The sequence below is a fragment of the Amblyomma mixtum genome, chromosome 7 (assembly GCF_055824585.1).
Source record: "Amblyomma mixtum isolate Tamu chromosome 7, ASM5582458v1, whole genome shotgun sequence".
Taxonomy (NCBI): domain Eukaryota; kingdom Metazoa; phylum Arthropoda; class Arachnida; order Ixodida; family Ixodidae; genus Amblyomma; species Amblyomma mixtum.
In genome coordinates, this window is record NC_143018.1 from 145,355,798 (window position 1) to 145,372,997 (window position 17,200).

General features: G+C 49.6%; 1 protein-coding gene across 10 annotated transcripts in view; it reads right to left on the minus strand.

Moving 5' to 3' along the window:
• The window catches only part of LOC149337784 (muscle calcium channel subunit alpha-1-like), a 615,266-nt gene that overhangs the window by 26,559 nt on the left and 571,507 nt on the right, over positions 1-17,200 (minus strand). For 4 of the 10 annotated variants that reach the window (XM_089553522.1, XM_089553520.1, XM_089553517.1 and 1 more), the window contains exons 42-45: positions 15,961-16,068; positions 14,588-14,820; positions 6,397-6,717; positions 2,498-2,832 (exon numbers count right to left, since the gene is read on the minus strand). In XM_089553522.1, the coding sequence (XP_089409648.1) occupies positions 2,498-2,832; positions 6,397-6,717; positions 14,588-14,820; positions 15,961-16,068 (997 nt within the window). The remainder of the gene's footprint in view (positions 1-2,497; positions 2,833-6,396; positions 6,718-14,587; positions 14,821-15,960; positions 16,069-17,200) is intronic. The other 6 variants (XM_089553521.1, XM_089553519.1, XM_089553518.1 and 3 more) reach the window with 6 other exon arrangements.

Genomic DNA, 17,200 nt, shown 5'->3' on the forward strand with positions numbered 1-17,200 from the left:
CTACGGCGTTCCTCATAGCCTGAGTCGCTTTGGGACGCTAAACCCCAATAAACCAAACTTTTTTCTTTCGTTAAAAGTAGGATGTTTATTTCCTCCACACTACTACCTCCGTAATTACCGTCTTTATTATTTTGGCTAATGGAAACATCTGTCTAGATTTCCTCTGCCACCGATACACCGAAACTACCTTATCCCTACTGGTAAGGACATTCTCCTCCATGTCACTCAGTGTATACACTGATTTTGGCCATGTTAAATTTGTTCTGCAGGACTGCGCACGTCCTGTCTTTGACGTGGTTGTCTCCATCGCTTTAGCGTTCTTTCCGCCACGCGTTTAGGCTACTATCTACACTCGATCCTGTCCGTATCATACTTCGGCGTATCCTTTACTTTACGCCTACTTTTTGGCTTCGGTAGCTAGGTCTGGCAGTTGTATTCGATGTACAGCCGCCCAAATCTTTAGCTGGCGTGCGCGATGGCCGCGTTTTCCGTGCTCCTGCCCTTTGTGACGGAGCAAACTTGCGAAAATATCAACTCTAAGCACAGGCTCACTAAGCCCGTGCTTAATAAGGAGCTTTCATAAAGTTTGCTTCGTCGTAAAGAGCAGGAGCGCAAAAAAAGCGGCCGTAATGCACGCCAGCTAAAGATTTGGCCGGCTGTACAGGATTACAGGATTTCTTGCTTCGGCGTTTCTTAATCAGATCTTCTGCTCAGCAAGCTTGCTAGTAGCTTTCTTTAACCTGCCTCCCTCTTATTTGTAGTGCGCACTCCGTAATTATATTTGAAAGATTATTGCTCATCGCTGCAGTTGACGACAAAAAGGCCGCTGTCCTCAGTTAAAGCGGAGCATCATCATCATCATCATCTATTCCCGAGCAAGGTACTGGATTCTTCTACAATCCTTCTTACCGCTAAATCCCTCAGGGGCTACTTCCTTACTCGCTTCCTCAGTTCTCTATTCGAATCCATACTGATTGTACGCCCCGCCATCATATGGTTGCTACATCTCACCTTGCCTTGCACCCTCACCCTCACATCCAGCATGATGCCGCAAAGAGGTCACAATACACAAAAGCCCACTTGCTCGAAGACACGGAAGGACCCCTTGGCATGTAAAGAGCACATGTATGTTCCTCGCTCTTCCGCGGCCTCGCACAAGTGCTTACTTTGAAGAATGAACCAACTAGCCCAAGCGAAAATACTAGTTTGCACAATACAGCCTATTTGAAGTTTTGTGTCGCCTTTCAGGCTCTGTTGAGTCCACTTTCTGTACTGCCGTTTGGGGAAGAAAGTGTTTTTGACTAAGTTAACACGGAAAAAAAACTCTCACAGAATATAATTTCGCTTGTGGACTTATGATCCCATATTTACAGTTCTGTAATATACATTCCGCTTTAGGCATTGCTGATTCAAGCGTATACTATGAAAATCGATGGCACAGAGTAAGGCTCACATGAGTAAGAAATAAAAAGTTGAAGTTGAAGTAATTGAAATTTATTTCCATTTCAGCAAGAAATGAGGGACCCGACACAAAAATTGAATGTTAATTCACTTGACGGCGCTCGGGCCCCATTACATGGAAAAACAGCGAGGCGTCGGTAATAACAGTTATACCAGTACATTTACCAGACGTTGTAGCTCTTAGTACACATAGGTCAGTTTTTTTTGCATGTGTGTTAAGGGTAAAGGCACAATGTGAATGATAAACATGATGAACGAATGACAGCAATTATGCATAGCAACAAACCCACAAAAATACAAAAATTGCGAGGACACTTTGGCAACTTAAGTGTTGATAGGCGAAAGCCGAGGACACTATGCCGTGATGACTTCGGGTGGATGTGACGTCACACCGTTCCTGTGGCTATATCGAAACCCAAATTATACATCCTTCGGGGATTTTAAGCGTTAATTACGTTTAATCAGTTAAGCATGACTTGCACATTACGTGATACTAGTTAATGTATGGTTAGTGATAGTTAACGTGACCTTAACTAGTACACTGATGAATTAGTATTAGTTAATGAACAGGCGCATTACACAGTCCCATGTGCCACTTCTTAACTACTACTAATTACCAATTAGTCATTTAGTCATTAAGTACAATGATATATCATGAAATCCCTTTATATCATGTTCCGATGTCTTTCGATTGCACCCGATTAAGTATCGATCGGCTATTGATTGCCATATGCCCATATAAGGCATGCATCCGAAACGCGGACACATTTGCTGTCACGTCTTGGTCACGACAGTATGAGGCATTAAAGGCTTTCGCCTCAAAAAGACATAGGAGGAAGACACTGCAGAAAACCAGAAAAAAATTACATTTGCGAGAGAAGGAATGAATGTAATAGATTTTATTAACATTTTCAATATTACTTATAATTTATTATTTTAATTGTTGAGTATTTATTAACTAATTAATTTATTTATTTAATAAGGACAAATAAATTGCAATACACTCTCGTCACAGTTCAGTCCGTTGTTTCCTCACCGTGGTAGGAGGCGCGGTGCAGGAAGCGTCCGGGTGGCGGGCTCGCCGGCGCCAGGCCGGCCACGGCCATGGCCGGCAGCGGCGCCTGGCGCAGCGAGGCGGCGATCCTGTGCATGGGGGACTGTGAGGAGGACGGCTCGGTGCCCGCGCGCAACAGCGCCCTCGGGGGCGGTGTGTCGTGCGAGCTCGAGCTGCAGCTCAGGATGGGTCGCTCGTGGCTGTCCTGCTTGCTGAGGCACGGCAGGCGGAAGCTGCCCGCGCGAACAGCGCCCACCAGGCCCCGCCGCGGAGGCGGGCTGGGGGCGCGGCCCTCGTCGTCCTCGCCGCTCGTGCTTCTTTCCGGGGAGGAGGTGTTATAGCAGGTGGGGAGGAGGGGAAATCGCGGGGTTCGCGAGGGGTTAGCCGGGGGGTCGCATTTTGTAGCACCGTTTGCATAATGCGATCAAGGGGATCCGAAAAAGGAAGTGTTAACAGATATTGAGCGTTTTTAACGTCCGTTATTGATTCGGGAAAAGTGAAGGGTCGCATCGGGTCGCAGGATATGACAAATCCCAACGAGCCGCATCCAAAAAGGAAGTGTTAACAGATGGTCGCGTTTACGGCGTGCGTTATCATTAATAAGTATTCGTGTGATTTCCCATAGTTAGGACATCATGCACAGTAATTTTTTTTTCGTTATTCGCATTGCGGCAAACGAATAAATTAAAGGAATTGAGGTAGAGGCAGCGGTGCCCAGCGAGTTGTTGCATGATGGCGCGGGGTTATGAGTCGGAGAGGTATGGAAAGCGAAGGGTTGCCCGGAAACGAACGTCGGAAAAATTAGGATGAATTCACGGCAAGTGAGTATTGTGTTGATTTCATGATATTAATGGCCACATTAAATACGGAGTTAAAAGAGTGGGCGGGAGAGGAGAATTGGAAGTGAAAGGCGAAACCGTCGCCGCAGAGCAAAATCAGCAAGCGCCCGTTTTTGGGAGTGTTAGAGTAGGGTAGCAACAGTGTCCGCGAAATAAATCGGGAGGCGAGGGGTTTTCAGCGCGTGTTTTTAATTTCGCGCAGGTGGTTTGATGGCAGGGAGGGGAGACGGAGGGATCAGGAGGAGAGGTTAGAAGAGGCAAGGTAAATATTAGAATGGGGTTCAAAACCACGATGCGAGGCACACTGAAGTCACACAATGTAAGTTCAAACACTGGATGAACGCTGATTATCACGCAGTCCATTTCAACTTCGCCAAACCGCGCTCCAAGCAAACGAAGAGTTAGGGGCAGTTAGAAGTTATGTGGCAAATTTTTCAAGCCCTTCGTAGCATTGCCTTTTTCTAAACAGGCCGGATTTCTCAGAGGGTGACACATAGTTGTAAATCGATCCGGGAGTGGTGTTTAATTTAGCGAAACGATCTAGTTTTGTTTTGTTTTTTTGGAAACATTGAAGCAAAGTTAATTTTTCCTTTCATTATGGAAAGCACTCCGGACGACTTCTCAGACCGCGGAATATGGTCAAATGAGCCTCTACCACATGACAATATACCTTCAATTCGGTTGAGTTGCTTTTTCATCGAATCAGAGCTTTGCAAACACACACACAGCGTCTGCATATTAGTCATATTACATGCTGCGAAGCTCGCAGTTAGTTTTCACCGTAGGGCACTCATGCTAATTCCATTCGAAATACGGACGTAACTGGTTGTAATTTGTTAGATGTTAGGACAAGGCGACGTCAGTGACCTGGCGGTGTCCCTTTGGGCGTGACTAGAGACATCCCTAGGCCCCCCCCCCCCCCCCAACCCCCCCCCCCACCACCCCGCCTGCACCCCTACCGAAAAATCCCGAAGGAAGCTATCAAGTACGCCGCGCCCATCTCCACCGGGACCGAAAGAGAAACACTCCAGTGGCCGCGTGAACACAACCAAACGCACATTTCGTTGCCTGATTCAGGAAACACAGCAAAAATGGCAATACACTTATTTAGCCAGGCAGTTTACCAATAACAAGGTACCCATGTGGGCTAGTTGGTGTGCATCAGACTTAGCTTCACCAGCGAAAGTACGAGACACCAGGGAAAGAAGAACGCAGTCCAGCGTTAGTCCAGTGTTGTTAGTTCAGCGTTGTCCTGTGTTGTTCTTTTTTTTTTTTGGTGTCTCGTACTTTCGCAGGTGAAGCTATGTCAGTTTACAAATAAACAACTTGCACAGTCCTAATGCTACGACCATCTCCAGCTCGTGTAATAGAGCAAGTGTTGGGGTCTGTTTTATAAAGATATTGCAACGTCGTTTTTAAATATAAGCCCCTCAAAGCTAATAGTTTTTATTTTCTTTTTTGCTGCTCTGATGTGCAAGCTAAAATGGTGAGCGAGGCGAGCCATTCTCAGATGTGTCCTTCACCAACCTGGCTGGTCTGAAAGCTGGCGGCTCGCGCGAGTGGCTTGCGATTCAGATCAAAGGGCCAGCTGTCTCGCTTTGCAGCGGCCCATCATGAGGCGGAGGGAGGGGGGGGGGGGGGGGCGGCAACATGGTTGTGAGCCTGTCTACACTTCCTCGCTTATACACCACCGTCGACGGAGGTAACAACAAAAAGAGGGCCAAACTAGGAAGAAGCGTGACGTCAGGCCTTGACTGACTGTTGGATCCATGCCTTGGTAGTATGACGAAGTTCTCTGCATGGATTTTCATCGCACTTTTGCAGACGCGCACAAATTGGGCGTCCTCCCAAACAGCTTCTATGGGTGATGACAACAGTCTCGAGTGTAGCTCCGACATTCTTGGCAGCACATTGAGTTCCTCCGTCGTAAGAAAATATCTGGCGTTAACTATATGTATTATATAGAATGTGAAAAAGTTCAACAATTGTAAGTCTGTGTTTGAAGTTTGTGAACGCATTTTCATACCACTCACTCGCGGCATTGTTGTGACCCGCGTAAAAGCATTCAACGCTTCTGCGGGCAAAATTATTCTAAATGAAGTGCAAAAAAAAATTACAAATTACAAAACGAAATTATAAGCCCAACACCTTGAAACTTCTGTCTTAACAGAATCAAGCATTAAAAGGCCTGCTGTGATTGGCTGGCGGAGCAGAACACCGCTGCGCGAGCCATAGGCTGTTATTGCAAGTTCCATGCTACTGCAATAAGATACAATTTAGTTGGGAAAGAGGCAGTTGGTAGCAACATTCCATATCCGGTGGGGCCTGTATTGCTCCGCTAACTAACGTACTGTTTCTCCCTAACAAGAAACTGAGCGACATAAACATTCGCGCTCAAAGCTTCCCCTTGCGATCGCTGTTTTGTTTGTGCAACTAAAACAGTTATCGTAGCGAGAGAATATAGCGCAGAGTAGGACAGGACACAAGAAGACACGAACGAAACGAGCGTCAACTTCCAACAAATCTAATTTCCCACATGCAACATATTTATACATCAAAAACACGTCATCACTTGTACTAACAGTAACGTTGCCTCAGAAACGAGACATCTTTATCACATATAAAGACGTCTCTCCCTTTATCTTTTTATGTGATAAAGAACTCTCGTTTTTCAGGCAATGTTACTGTTAGCACACGTGATGACGTGTTTTTGGTGTATAAATACGTTGCATGTGTGAAATACAATTTGTTGGGAGTTACCGCTTGTGTTGTTTGTGTCTTCTTGTGTCCTGTCCTACTCTGTGCTATATTCTCTCGCTATAAAGATGCACCAACAAGCCCAAAAAGCGACGCTTTTAAAAAAGTTATAATGTCGAACTATTTTCTTGCCGCCGATAGGTGCGGCTTTCATGAATGTGGGCGGAGCTTCACTGAAGACTAAAGTTGTACTCGACTTAGAGGCTATCACGTAACGCTTCCTGCCAGATTTTTCTCTCCCCTCTGAACGGCGCGTGCGCGCAACGCGCTGTGGCGGCCACGTACTGGGGCTGGCAGAAGTAGAAGTCGGGATGGAAGGTGGCTCCCCTGGCGGCGAACGCCGGCGACCCGCTGCTCGTGGTGGTCGACGGCTGGCGTGCCGAGCGCGAGCGGCGCAGCGCGCGCAGCGGGATGGTCTCCCCGCGTCGCTCTTCATCGTCCTCCTCGTAGAGGGAGCTGCTGCCGGCGCAGGAGCTGCACGCGGCCGACGAGGGGGCCACGTGCAGCGGCGAGCTGCTGGGCGACGCCGAAGGCGCCTGGCGCGTCGTGGCCGACGGCGAGGACGACGGGGCGCCGCACTGGTCAGGGTCCTCGTTCGACGAGCTGCTGCGCCGCCACAGCCGCCACAAAGAAAAGTTGGATAGCACCCCGAACCGCGAAATGCTCCACGCGGCGATTATCACAATTCCATGCGTATTCCGTGAGGCTCATATGAAAACCATAAGAACATGGACTCCATACGAGCAGCGCATCATTATGTGAAGGCTATACTAAATGGATGTAGAAACCATAAGGAATATTTATATAAAGATAACAGCACATGCAAGCAAAGCATATGGATTTTCTATAACTTTCCATAGTTTATCGACCCTCTGTTCCCGTTAATGCACTTGGCCTGGCCATATGGAACGTTTCAGTAAGGAGATATAACTGATGGGCTAGTTGGGTTTCAGCCATTATATTCGTCTCATTTTGCGCAAAACACCCACAGATGAAAGAAAGGAGCCCCCTTGTATCGTCCTATGTGTTCCCCTCTTTTGGTTTAGTTTGATTTATGTGGGTTTAACGTCCCGAAGCAACTCAGGTTATGATTGACGCCGTAGTGAAGGGCTCCGGAAATTTCGAACCTGGGGTTCTTTAACGTGCAGTGACATCGCACAACGCACGGGCCTCTAAAATTTCGCCTTCATCGAACTTCGGCCGCCGCGGCCGGGATCGAACCCGCGTCTTTCGGGTCAGCAGCCGAGCGTCGTAACCACTGAGCCACCGCGGCGGGGCGGTTCCCCTCTTTTGTCTGTGTGTGTTTTGCGCTAAATGAGATGAATATAATTTCAGTAACGCCCCACAGAAGACAACCTGTCAAAGCAAGGTTGTAAAACATTCTAAGTTTTGCTGCTTTCATCGAGGGAAGTAGACACGGGGCTGAACCCCGTGTCTAGCGACTTCTTCTTGAAATTGTGTTTGAATGTTTCGATGAGCGCCCCGTAAGCACAACGTGACACTAAAGAGCAGTTCGGGAGGGAGCCTTCCGATACAGTGCTGCACTTGCCAAAACTGCCACCCGAAGTTTCATGAAGCTAAGTTTCTAGCTAAAGCTCAGGACAAGACCGAGGCTATTCACTTCTCTAAAAATGAATTATCCTTTTTCGATGGTTACACCTAGCCTCCTCAACCGGTCACTGATGCTTATTTTAGTTCGCGTTCAATGATTTGTAGTGATGTTTCGAGCTCAGCTTTTTGGCATTCGTTTCTGCGTTTCGAGGCGTCGCCGTCGCCGTTGAGGTGTCTTCGGACAAATGGTGTGGGCCTGCCCCTCCAACCCCGCTATTCCCCCTATCCCCAACCCAACCCGGGAGGACTGGGAGGCGACCCTGCTCGGCTGCCAGGACTTACAGGCGCAACAAGCCTTAGTCGGGCGCGCCCGGGCGGCGGCCACCGCCACTGGGATCCGTACTTGGGACCTCCACCTAGTGTTTGTTAGGATCGGTCCCTTACGGGCTGATCCAAACATACCTCCTGTTCATTCTTAATAAATGTTTTCACCACCACCACCCCCGCTGTTGCCGTCGCCGTAGTCCGTTGTAACCAGCAGTGGACACCTTAGTCGCGCTATAAACTGCGAAACCGACGAAGAGTGAGCGGCAGCTTCGAAAAGAGGAAAGACGCATAACTGCCCTCTTGGAACAGTGGACACCTCAATCGTGCTTTAAGCTACGTGGCGGTAGTGACAGATGTCCGCTGCATGCGTTGGACGTTGTGCTAGAAACGCGGTGCTGAAGCTGTAGGCCGTCGGAGTTCATTGATGTTGATGTTTTAAACTCCGATCATTTTAAGGAAAAGAACTGCGCAGAACTGGCTCCCTGGGTCAGTGGACGCTTAATCGCACTTCTAAGTACGTGTGGTGATGAGAGAGAGAGATGTGGGCTGCAGGCATTGACAACGTTGTGACAGAAACGCAGCGCTGTTGCCGTAGGCCGTCGTCATTCATTGGCGTTAGCAACGTTTTACACTCCGATCACTTTAAGCAAAAGAAGGGCGCATAACTGGCTCCCTGGGTCAGTGCACGCCTGAATCGCGCTTATAGGTACGTGGGGTGATAAGAGAGACAGATGTGGAGTGCACGCGTTAGCGCTGACAACGGTGACAGAGAGAGAGAACAAGCATTTAATTTCCAACAGAAGGTGCGCGCCCCAGCACCCTCGGTCTGCAGCCGAGGGTGTGCAGCCGACGACCAGAACCCACTGACCTCCACCAGGGGACTGAATGGGGCATCGGGCACCCGGAAGTGAAGCCATCGAAAGTAAGCGGCCTCGTCCCGGAAGTAAGCGGCCTCATCCCTGAAGTCATCCTTCGGCAGTGCACGAGGTACCCCAGCACCGTACCTCCGTACGGTTTTTAAGTTCCAGTTTTGGTTTTCCACTTAGCATTTCGTGTTTTTGCTGTCCTCGTCTTTTTCCACGACACTGGCTACCTGTTGCGCCGTCAACTGAGCGAGGAGAACACCACAGTCTTCGGGAAAGACGTTTCAAAAAGAAGGGTCTATTGCATCGCAATGGGATGACACTAGCAGACGACAAGACGTCGTTACACACAGCAAGTATGGAGCCTCGTGTGCTCAGCTCTCACAAAATTTGGCGCATTTTTGAAACACAGAATAAAAAACAGCGTCGCGCGGACGCGACCTCGCCAGCATGCCAGGAGGAAACCCTGGAAAGCTCCTAGCCTAGTGTGTGTTGCGGCCCTATCCACCACCGCTCGCCGGTGCGACGCCAGGGGATTGTGTCAGCGCATGTCGTCGATTTTTCTGGAATGTCGGAGTCGTTCTACTCGGTGCTGACGGAGAGGGCGTAGCCTTGAGTGTGCTAAGTGATGCCCTCTCAGATCAGAAAGATCTCGAAGCAACTCGAAGCCAGTCTCAGAGCCTGACCAATGGGGACGCGAGTCCGGCGCGAGAAGGAGAAGGAGACTGCACAGCCGATACTGTGTGTATGTGCGCGTCTGCCTTGGCGCAAAGAACCGACAGACGTGAAGCACGCCTATATAAGAAGGGCGTTGACCGCTGTCGGTCAGCCCGAGCCGCCGTTTAAGCTTCAGAGAAGCGCGCCCGTTCGAATCCCGGGACAACACCACTCGCCCAGCCACGGTCCAACGAGGCAGCGCGCGCCAGTCTGTGGGACGGCACCGTGTGAATCTCTGGTTGTCGGACTGTCGCAGTGCCCGGTGAACAAATTGTGTGTCGTTTGTTTGCCTCTCTCTTGTGTTAGTGCAATCTGGTGCAATATTTCTTTTTCATTGTAATGTCTCTCGAGTGTAACTTTGAACGAATTGCATTCTTTTATTAATTACTTCCTATCTGCTCGTACGAGTGATTTTGCAATCCTCTATATCGTCCCTTTGCTGTATAAACTTTGCTTTGTTTGTGAACCTTTGTCTCCGACCCATTCTCTGGCTTGCGGCCAGCGAAAGCTGGGCACCAAACGGCCAACCCCCTCGTCACTTGGTAGCTGGTCTCTGCTGAGCTTGCCGCGGTGAGTCGAGGGCACCTCCTTTGTGTCCGAGACCACTACCCCCATACGCTCTAAGGGTGTCTAAGTGGTGCGCTAAGTGGTGACATCAGCTCAGTGTCGTTCCGTTGCGCTAGGTCCCTAACTCTGCTCTTTACAGTGATGCACGTTCCCGCGCTCAAGCCCAAGTTATGCTATCAATGGGGGATAAATTTAAGAAAGAGTATGGTATGGTACTAATTTTCCGACGGAGTGTGTCATGTACTGTTTCGAACTCAGCAACTTATGCCTGAATGGGCTTTTATTCGTGGTGCTTGGTGCAGTTAACTTCTAACAGCACTCCTCACGCGCGCTGCAGCATTCGTCTTTCTCGTCAGTCGTTTCTCTCGCGCTGTGCACCTGAAACGTTGCTGTGCTTTGGAGTTAGGCTAACAGCATGTCTGCAAGCTAAATGACAACCTAAAGCGAAAAACGTCACCTACCATCGATTAGAACAGTCATCGTCCGCTACCAACTGGAAGCTGAAACTGCAGCAGCTGTATAACGAGTGGCTCTTCGGGTGTAAGGATTTCCGCACCATCGTGCGCCTTTTTTCTGCTACACGATAACTCTGGTTTAAGATGACGTTTCTGCTACACGATAATTCTGTTTTAAGAGGACGTAGCCTCATTGTCATTCTACTAGTGCTCCTTTACAGTGTTTAATACACGTACCCCTTCGCCGCGGCAGCGTGAGACCTCAATGCCTGCTTACTTCAGTTTCTCTGAAATTACAGGGATCTTCACACAATGCTCACATTTCATGCGTTCAGCTTGCTTATTTATTTGATATAAGAGCAGATATCACGCGAGAACAACGCAAAAAACTGAGACTTAAAGCGTGAAAGACGAGACCTCTTTGCATTGAAATACAAAGCAGACACCCGACTTATGCTACAAGCCGTCCAACTTCGGGTGGCTTCACTCGCGCTCGTCTCGGAAAGAAGGAATGCGTCATCCAGCCAACTAGTTGAGATCAGTGGCAGGAACCTTGCGAATGCGGTGTAGTAAAGTGACTCAGCCATTTTAACCCCCTGGTCACCCAGAGCCGGTTGGACGGACCCCACAGGGACCTGAAATGGCTTATTGCCATTTTGAAGAATAGCTTGGTATCTTCACTCCCTTTTCTTGATGAATCGGCATACTGCAGTTCATGAGCGAGGCGTTCAGTTCCCTCGTTTTTCAGGGCGCATATATGCGAATGTACCCATTAAAACTTACAGGAAATTCTTCCGTGCTCAACAGTTGCACGATCAATGCACAGCTAACTGAAACACAACGAACTAGAGCGCAAGAGAAGAAGCTCTCTCTTGGAGGCACGTGAAGCGTTCCGCAACGCTGGACGCGTGACTGTAAAGCCAGCTCTGCTATTTCGTTCCGCACGACGCCCGTTAACGTACCCAGAAGTTGCCTCTTGGTTTGGTTTATGTTTGGTTTATGGGGTTTAACGTCCCAAAGCGACTAAGGCTATGAGAGACGCCGTAGTGGAGGGCTCCGGAAATTTCGACCACCTGGGGTTCTTTAACGTGCACTGACATCGCACAGTACACGGGCCTCTAGAATTTCTCCTCCAAAGAAATTCTAGCCGCCGCGGCCGGGATCGAACCCGCGTCTTTTGGGTCAGCAGCCGAGTACCTTAACCGCTGAGCCACCGCGGCGGCTAGTTGCCTCTTCAGTGTTTCCCAAGTAGTCAGACAATCCTCGATCGTGGTCCTCGTACCACAGTCTCTGCGGTAAGCCTAACGCAAAGAATGTGCATTGGCGCTTCATCTCTTCCTCCCACTTGTACGCAGCCACGCGATGAAATTGAACCAGCCAGCCTTGCGTGCCGTCGCTTCAGGATCCGCTGCAGGTCTGAAGCACCCGGGGGCGCTGTGGTGCGGCCGGAGCAGGTATTACGAGAGCAAGGACAACTGACGTGAGGAGTTTGGATAGAGATTAAACCACGGGATGTCCGAGGCGCAGAAATCCGATGAAACGAATCGCACTCGTTCGAAGCATTCTTTGCTCATCCATATTACGAGGGCAGCGTAAAATAGCTCAAAAGGCGTTTTGAAAGGCATGGTTATCGACTATGATGGTGGTTTTGCTAACACCGGAGTGTAAGATCTCCGGTATTCATAGCTGAACCCGACGTTGTGTGATTATGAGTCTGTGATGCGCCACCAGCGCCCTTCAGCTCTAGCGGCGGCCTGACGCTCGCTCAGGCGAGAGAAGGAAGGAGAAGAAAAAGAAGAGAGACGCCGGGCGTGGCGCAAGCGGCGCGAGGGGACGAGCTTGGGCAACGGAGCAGGCGAGGTCACGGCTGAACGGCTTCTTGAACCCGGGTGACCAGGCCTGTGGAAGCTATCCTCGCCCAATTCAGCGCCACCAGGAGCCTGCTGTCTCCTGTCTCCCGCCTGCCTCTCGCTGCCTCGGAGAGCGGGCGCCGTGCCGAGCACAGGCAGGTGCTGCCCGCCCGGAGAGCCTGCCGGCCTTGCTGTCGGTTCGTTCCTGCCGTCCCGTGGCTGGGACCTCCTGCTGTGAAAAGGTGCCTCCCTGGCTGCGCCCGGGTGTCCAGACCTGGGCGGACGCCTCCTCCCTCTAGTGCGTCGTCAAGGCCACTGCTGCTAGTGCTTCGCGCCCGACTTCCGGCCGCTGGGAGAACACGCCTGCGGTGGTGCATGGCCCCGCGCCTTTCTGGCGACGGGCAGCGGATTCACAAGCCGGAACCACTCCTCGACCCTCGGCCGCACAGTTCCCACCCATCACTGACTGCTTGCTTTTAAGTAAAACTATTTTTGTTCTCCCTTTTGACGTGCTCGGTCTGGGACAGTTTCATGGATCCTCCGGGGCCCCACCTCGAAGGACCCATTCCCACGCCACTTTGACGGACGAGTGGCGATGCCGATGAATGTCAGAGTACGGCGCGTTCGGCACTTTATCGCCGCCGATCTCGACTCGGTAAAGAAACTGCGACCGTGGCCCCCGCCACTCGGCCGGACCGAATGCGACTGCGCTAGACAGGGAGGCTGGTTGCGGCACCGCGACAGGACCGGCCGTGGCCCGGGCCCTTACAAAAATAAAGGTTTTTGACAGTCTATAGAGTGTCTGTAGACTTCTGTCTATAAAGTCTATAGACTGTCGATAGACAAATCAGAGAGAACAGTCTATAGGCAATACAAATGCCATAGACAGTCATAGACAATCTATAGATTTATGACCATACACTTTTAGTAGACTTTTCTCTATAGACAGTCTACAGACTACGAATAGAGAAAAAGCAATACCTATAGGAAGTCAATAGAGTCAATAAGAAGTCTATAGACTGTCTACAGACCATTTTTATAAGGCCTGCTTGGTCGTCCGCTTCCCTACCCCCGTTTGCTTTCGTCACCACTGACGTGACCAAAGTACGAAATGAAATGGAACATAACGAAATATGACCGGTCAACACAAATAGTTCAGTACAACCTATAAGGATAACAGCGGTCCCAGCAGGGTGACAGGCATTGCCCAAAAGGTATAATACCACCGCCAAGATGCGTCACACAACACGACATGCAGACTCGTTTTATGCACCTGTAGCAAGCCAGTGCTCGTGCTTCATTCGGTGAAGAAGAAAAAAAGAAAGCAAGCAAAGACTAACACGGTGGTCTTTAACATCGGTCAGCATGCCTGCAGCCAAAGAAGGTTTGCGTTCTGGAAAAGTGTGCCGTCAGCTGAGAGCGACTAAACAATGTGTGACAAACAGTGCGGCCTCAGCTTTCACGGCTTATAACTGATAGCGAACAATAGGTTTGACGTTTTAGTAGCGTGCTTACTCGACTGATCTAATTTTGAGCACTGAAAATGTAATCGTGGCACCCCAAAATTGAAACACCGTCCCCTTTTGATCGTAGTCACGTCAAGAGAATAATCACCCTAAGTAACAGCCACCAGAGCGCAGGGATGGTGTTGCGGACTTCTATTTTGTGCGCATTGCTTCGTATTTGTTTGTCTAGTCTCTCTCACCGAGACAAACAGAGCTTATCACACGACGACAGAATGGCAGGCCGCGTAAGCAGCCGGTTTAAGCGGCCATGAACGAAAAAACGAGAAACAGCATGCCACCAACCACTTTGTCGCAAGGGGCCTGCGCCGGCTTTAGCTTCACCATTCAACTCCTACAAATGCATGCTCCCCTCAAGGCGCACGCATTTCCAGAACACAAGTAAAACCGAAGACCTCCTCAGCGTACAAGAAGTAAAAGCATGCCGACGGGCAGGCACAGTGAGTCGGGTGAACGGCCGTGAAAAGAGGAGGCAGTTAGATGGAAAGACAGAGCGACAAGGACGGAGTCCAAGGGCGCCGCACAGAGAGGCCCTAGCAGAGCAGGGCAGCCTCGGAGCGCCCGGCGCAAGCGAGAGAGAGAGAGAGAGAAAGGAGTATACACCGAGCGGCCAAGCACACTACCTGGAGGGGCTCCTTCCCCTGGCGGTGGCGGCGGACGGGAGTACGCCGTCGTGCTTCCTCAGCTGGACGTGGTTGGAGGCTCGCGGCAGGCGGTGGTCGAGCGAGGCCGTCGGCGAGACCCTAGCGTGCTGGTAGCCCTGCGGCGGAGGGACCCGCGTCCCCGCGACGCCGCCGTGCGGCCGGCTCGCGGCCCGCATCGACGACCACATGCTGCCGAACAGGGTGTGGTTGCGCTGAAACACAGTTGGTGCCATCATCACCATCACCACCATCATCAGCCTGACTACACCCATTGCAAGGCAAAGGCCTCTCCCATGTCTCTCCAATTAACCCTGTCCTTGGCCAGTTGCGGCCACCGTATTCCCGCAAATTTCCTAATCTCATCCACCCACCTAACCTTCTGCCGTCCCCTGCTACGCTTGCCTTCTCCTAGAATCTACTCCGTTACCCTTAAGGACCAGCGGTTATCTTGCCTTCGCATTACATGCCCTGCCCAAGCCCACTTCTTCCTCTTGATTTCGACTATGATGTCATTAACCCCCGTTTGTTCTCTCACCCACTCCCCCTGCTTCCGATCTCTTAACGTTACACCTATCATTCTTCTTTCCATTGCTCACTGCGTTGTCCTTAACGTAAGCTGAATCCTCTTTTTTAGCCTCCACGTTTCTGCCCCATATAGGTGAGTACTGGTTTGGTTTATGGGGTTTAACGTCCCAAAGCGACTAAGGCTATGAGAGACGCCGTAGTGAAGGGCTCCGGAAATTTCGACCACCTGGGGATCTTTAACGTGCACTGACATCGCACAGTACACGGGCCTCTAGAATTTCTCCTCCAAAGAAATTCTAGCCGCCGCGGCCGGGATCGAACCCGCGTCTTTCGGGTCAGCAGCCGAGCACCGTAACCGCTGAGCCACCGCGGCGGCGTATAGGTGAGTACTGGTAAGATACAGCTGTTGTATACTTTTCTCTTGGGGTATATTGCGAAGAGCGACAGGACATGTGGTCTCTGTCCCGTTTTTACGGCCTATTGAATTCGAGACTTTAAATTGAACGAACCCCGTCATTTTATAGCGCAGCAACAGACCACTGCGATCGAACACTCAGTGCCATCGGAATTAGAAAGCTTTCGTTTCTAGAAGAGAAAGCTTGCTTTCTGAACGAGTTTGGCGAAGTGCAAAACAGAATTAGATTTCGCTAACAAGCAATTCCCCTCAGCTAAAGAAACACGCTGTCTAAGCCAGGGGGCTATACCCTTAGGTACCCGCGTGCCCCTGGTTCGGGGCGCAATAAAAGCACTGCGCAAGAAGCGCTACTTCTAGAGTGAGAACAGGGCCCTGCAGTCCACAGCAGCAGCTCTCCAGGCTGTGCACTCACTCGGTGCATGGGTTCGTTGTCCTGTCCTTCTTCGAAGTCCTGGTCCAGGTTCCCGGATACAGCGCGCCGAATTTCGGGCCCCATCTCGTGCAGCTCTCTGAGGCCCGCCTGTCAAAGGGACGAATGGATTGATGGCTTAGCGGGGTGGTGGCTGGCACACTGGCTCTTTCTTCAATGGCGTTGCATAACCCTCCTCGCAGCGCCGCCCCCCCTCCTCCGCTCTAAGTGTGTGTTCGTCGTATTTTCCCCTTTTCGTTTGTTTACTGGATGTTTCTATTGCACTGATCTGTGCACCTTGTTGGAATTATTCGTAGCGGCGACTTGGATTTTCTTATGTTTGCACTCCTTACTTTGCACCAGAAGAAAATAAAATTCCGTGCAGTTTTTTATTTTATTTATTTTATTTATTATTACCTCAGGGTATAAACATTACAGAGGGGAGTGGGTTTTAATCAATAAACAAACAAAAGATATGCACAGCAACAAAAACATACAAGTAATACTGTAAGTGACAGTTAATTTTGGTTAAAAATGATCTAAACAAAGTCCCATAACACTTAATATAACACAATGAAAATCGTTTATTTATTTATTTATTTATTTATTTATTTATTTATTTATTTATTTATACATACTGCAGCGCAATTATATGCGCTATGGCAGGAGTGGAAAAAAAACAAAAAGCAAAATACTAAAGGTAACAAAATACAACAATATGTACAAAGTGAGCACAATGAAGTTCAGAACACACAAAAAGCAACAAACAAAAAAGGAACTGTTAATGGCACGGTCGGAATATTCAGGTATTATGTGTCTTCCATGGCAGTTATAAAACTTGAGTGTACACAGTGGTGAAATTAAATAATATATGAACACACAGGAAAGAGGTAGGTTTTATACAATGTTAAGAAGAACTCGCATGGTCTATATTGCGCACGGCAGACTGAACTAACAAATTTTTTTTAATTGTTGCAATGGAAGAGGGAAGGCGGTTCCAGTCGTTAGATGTGCGGGGTATGAAAGAATCGGTGAAACATTTAGTGTTGCATGAATTTATGCCAACCTTGTGAGCGTGGTCAATGAGTGATGATACATATGAAGGCGGAATGAGCAATTTATCGTGTAAGTCATCATGGTAAAATATCTTATGAAAGAGGCATAACCGTGCATGCTTTCGACGAAATGTGAGGGGTAGCAGATTGAGATTAGATTTCATTGAGGATACACTAGCGGTGCGGTG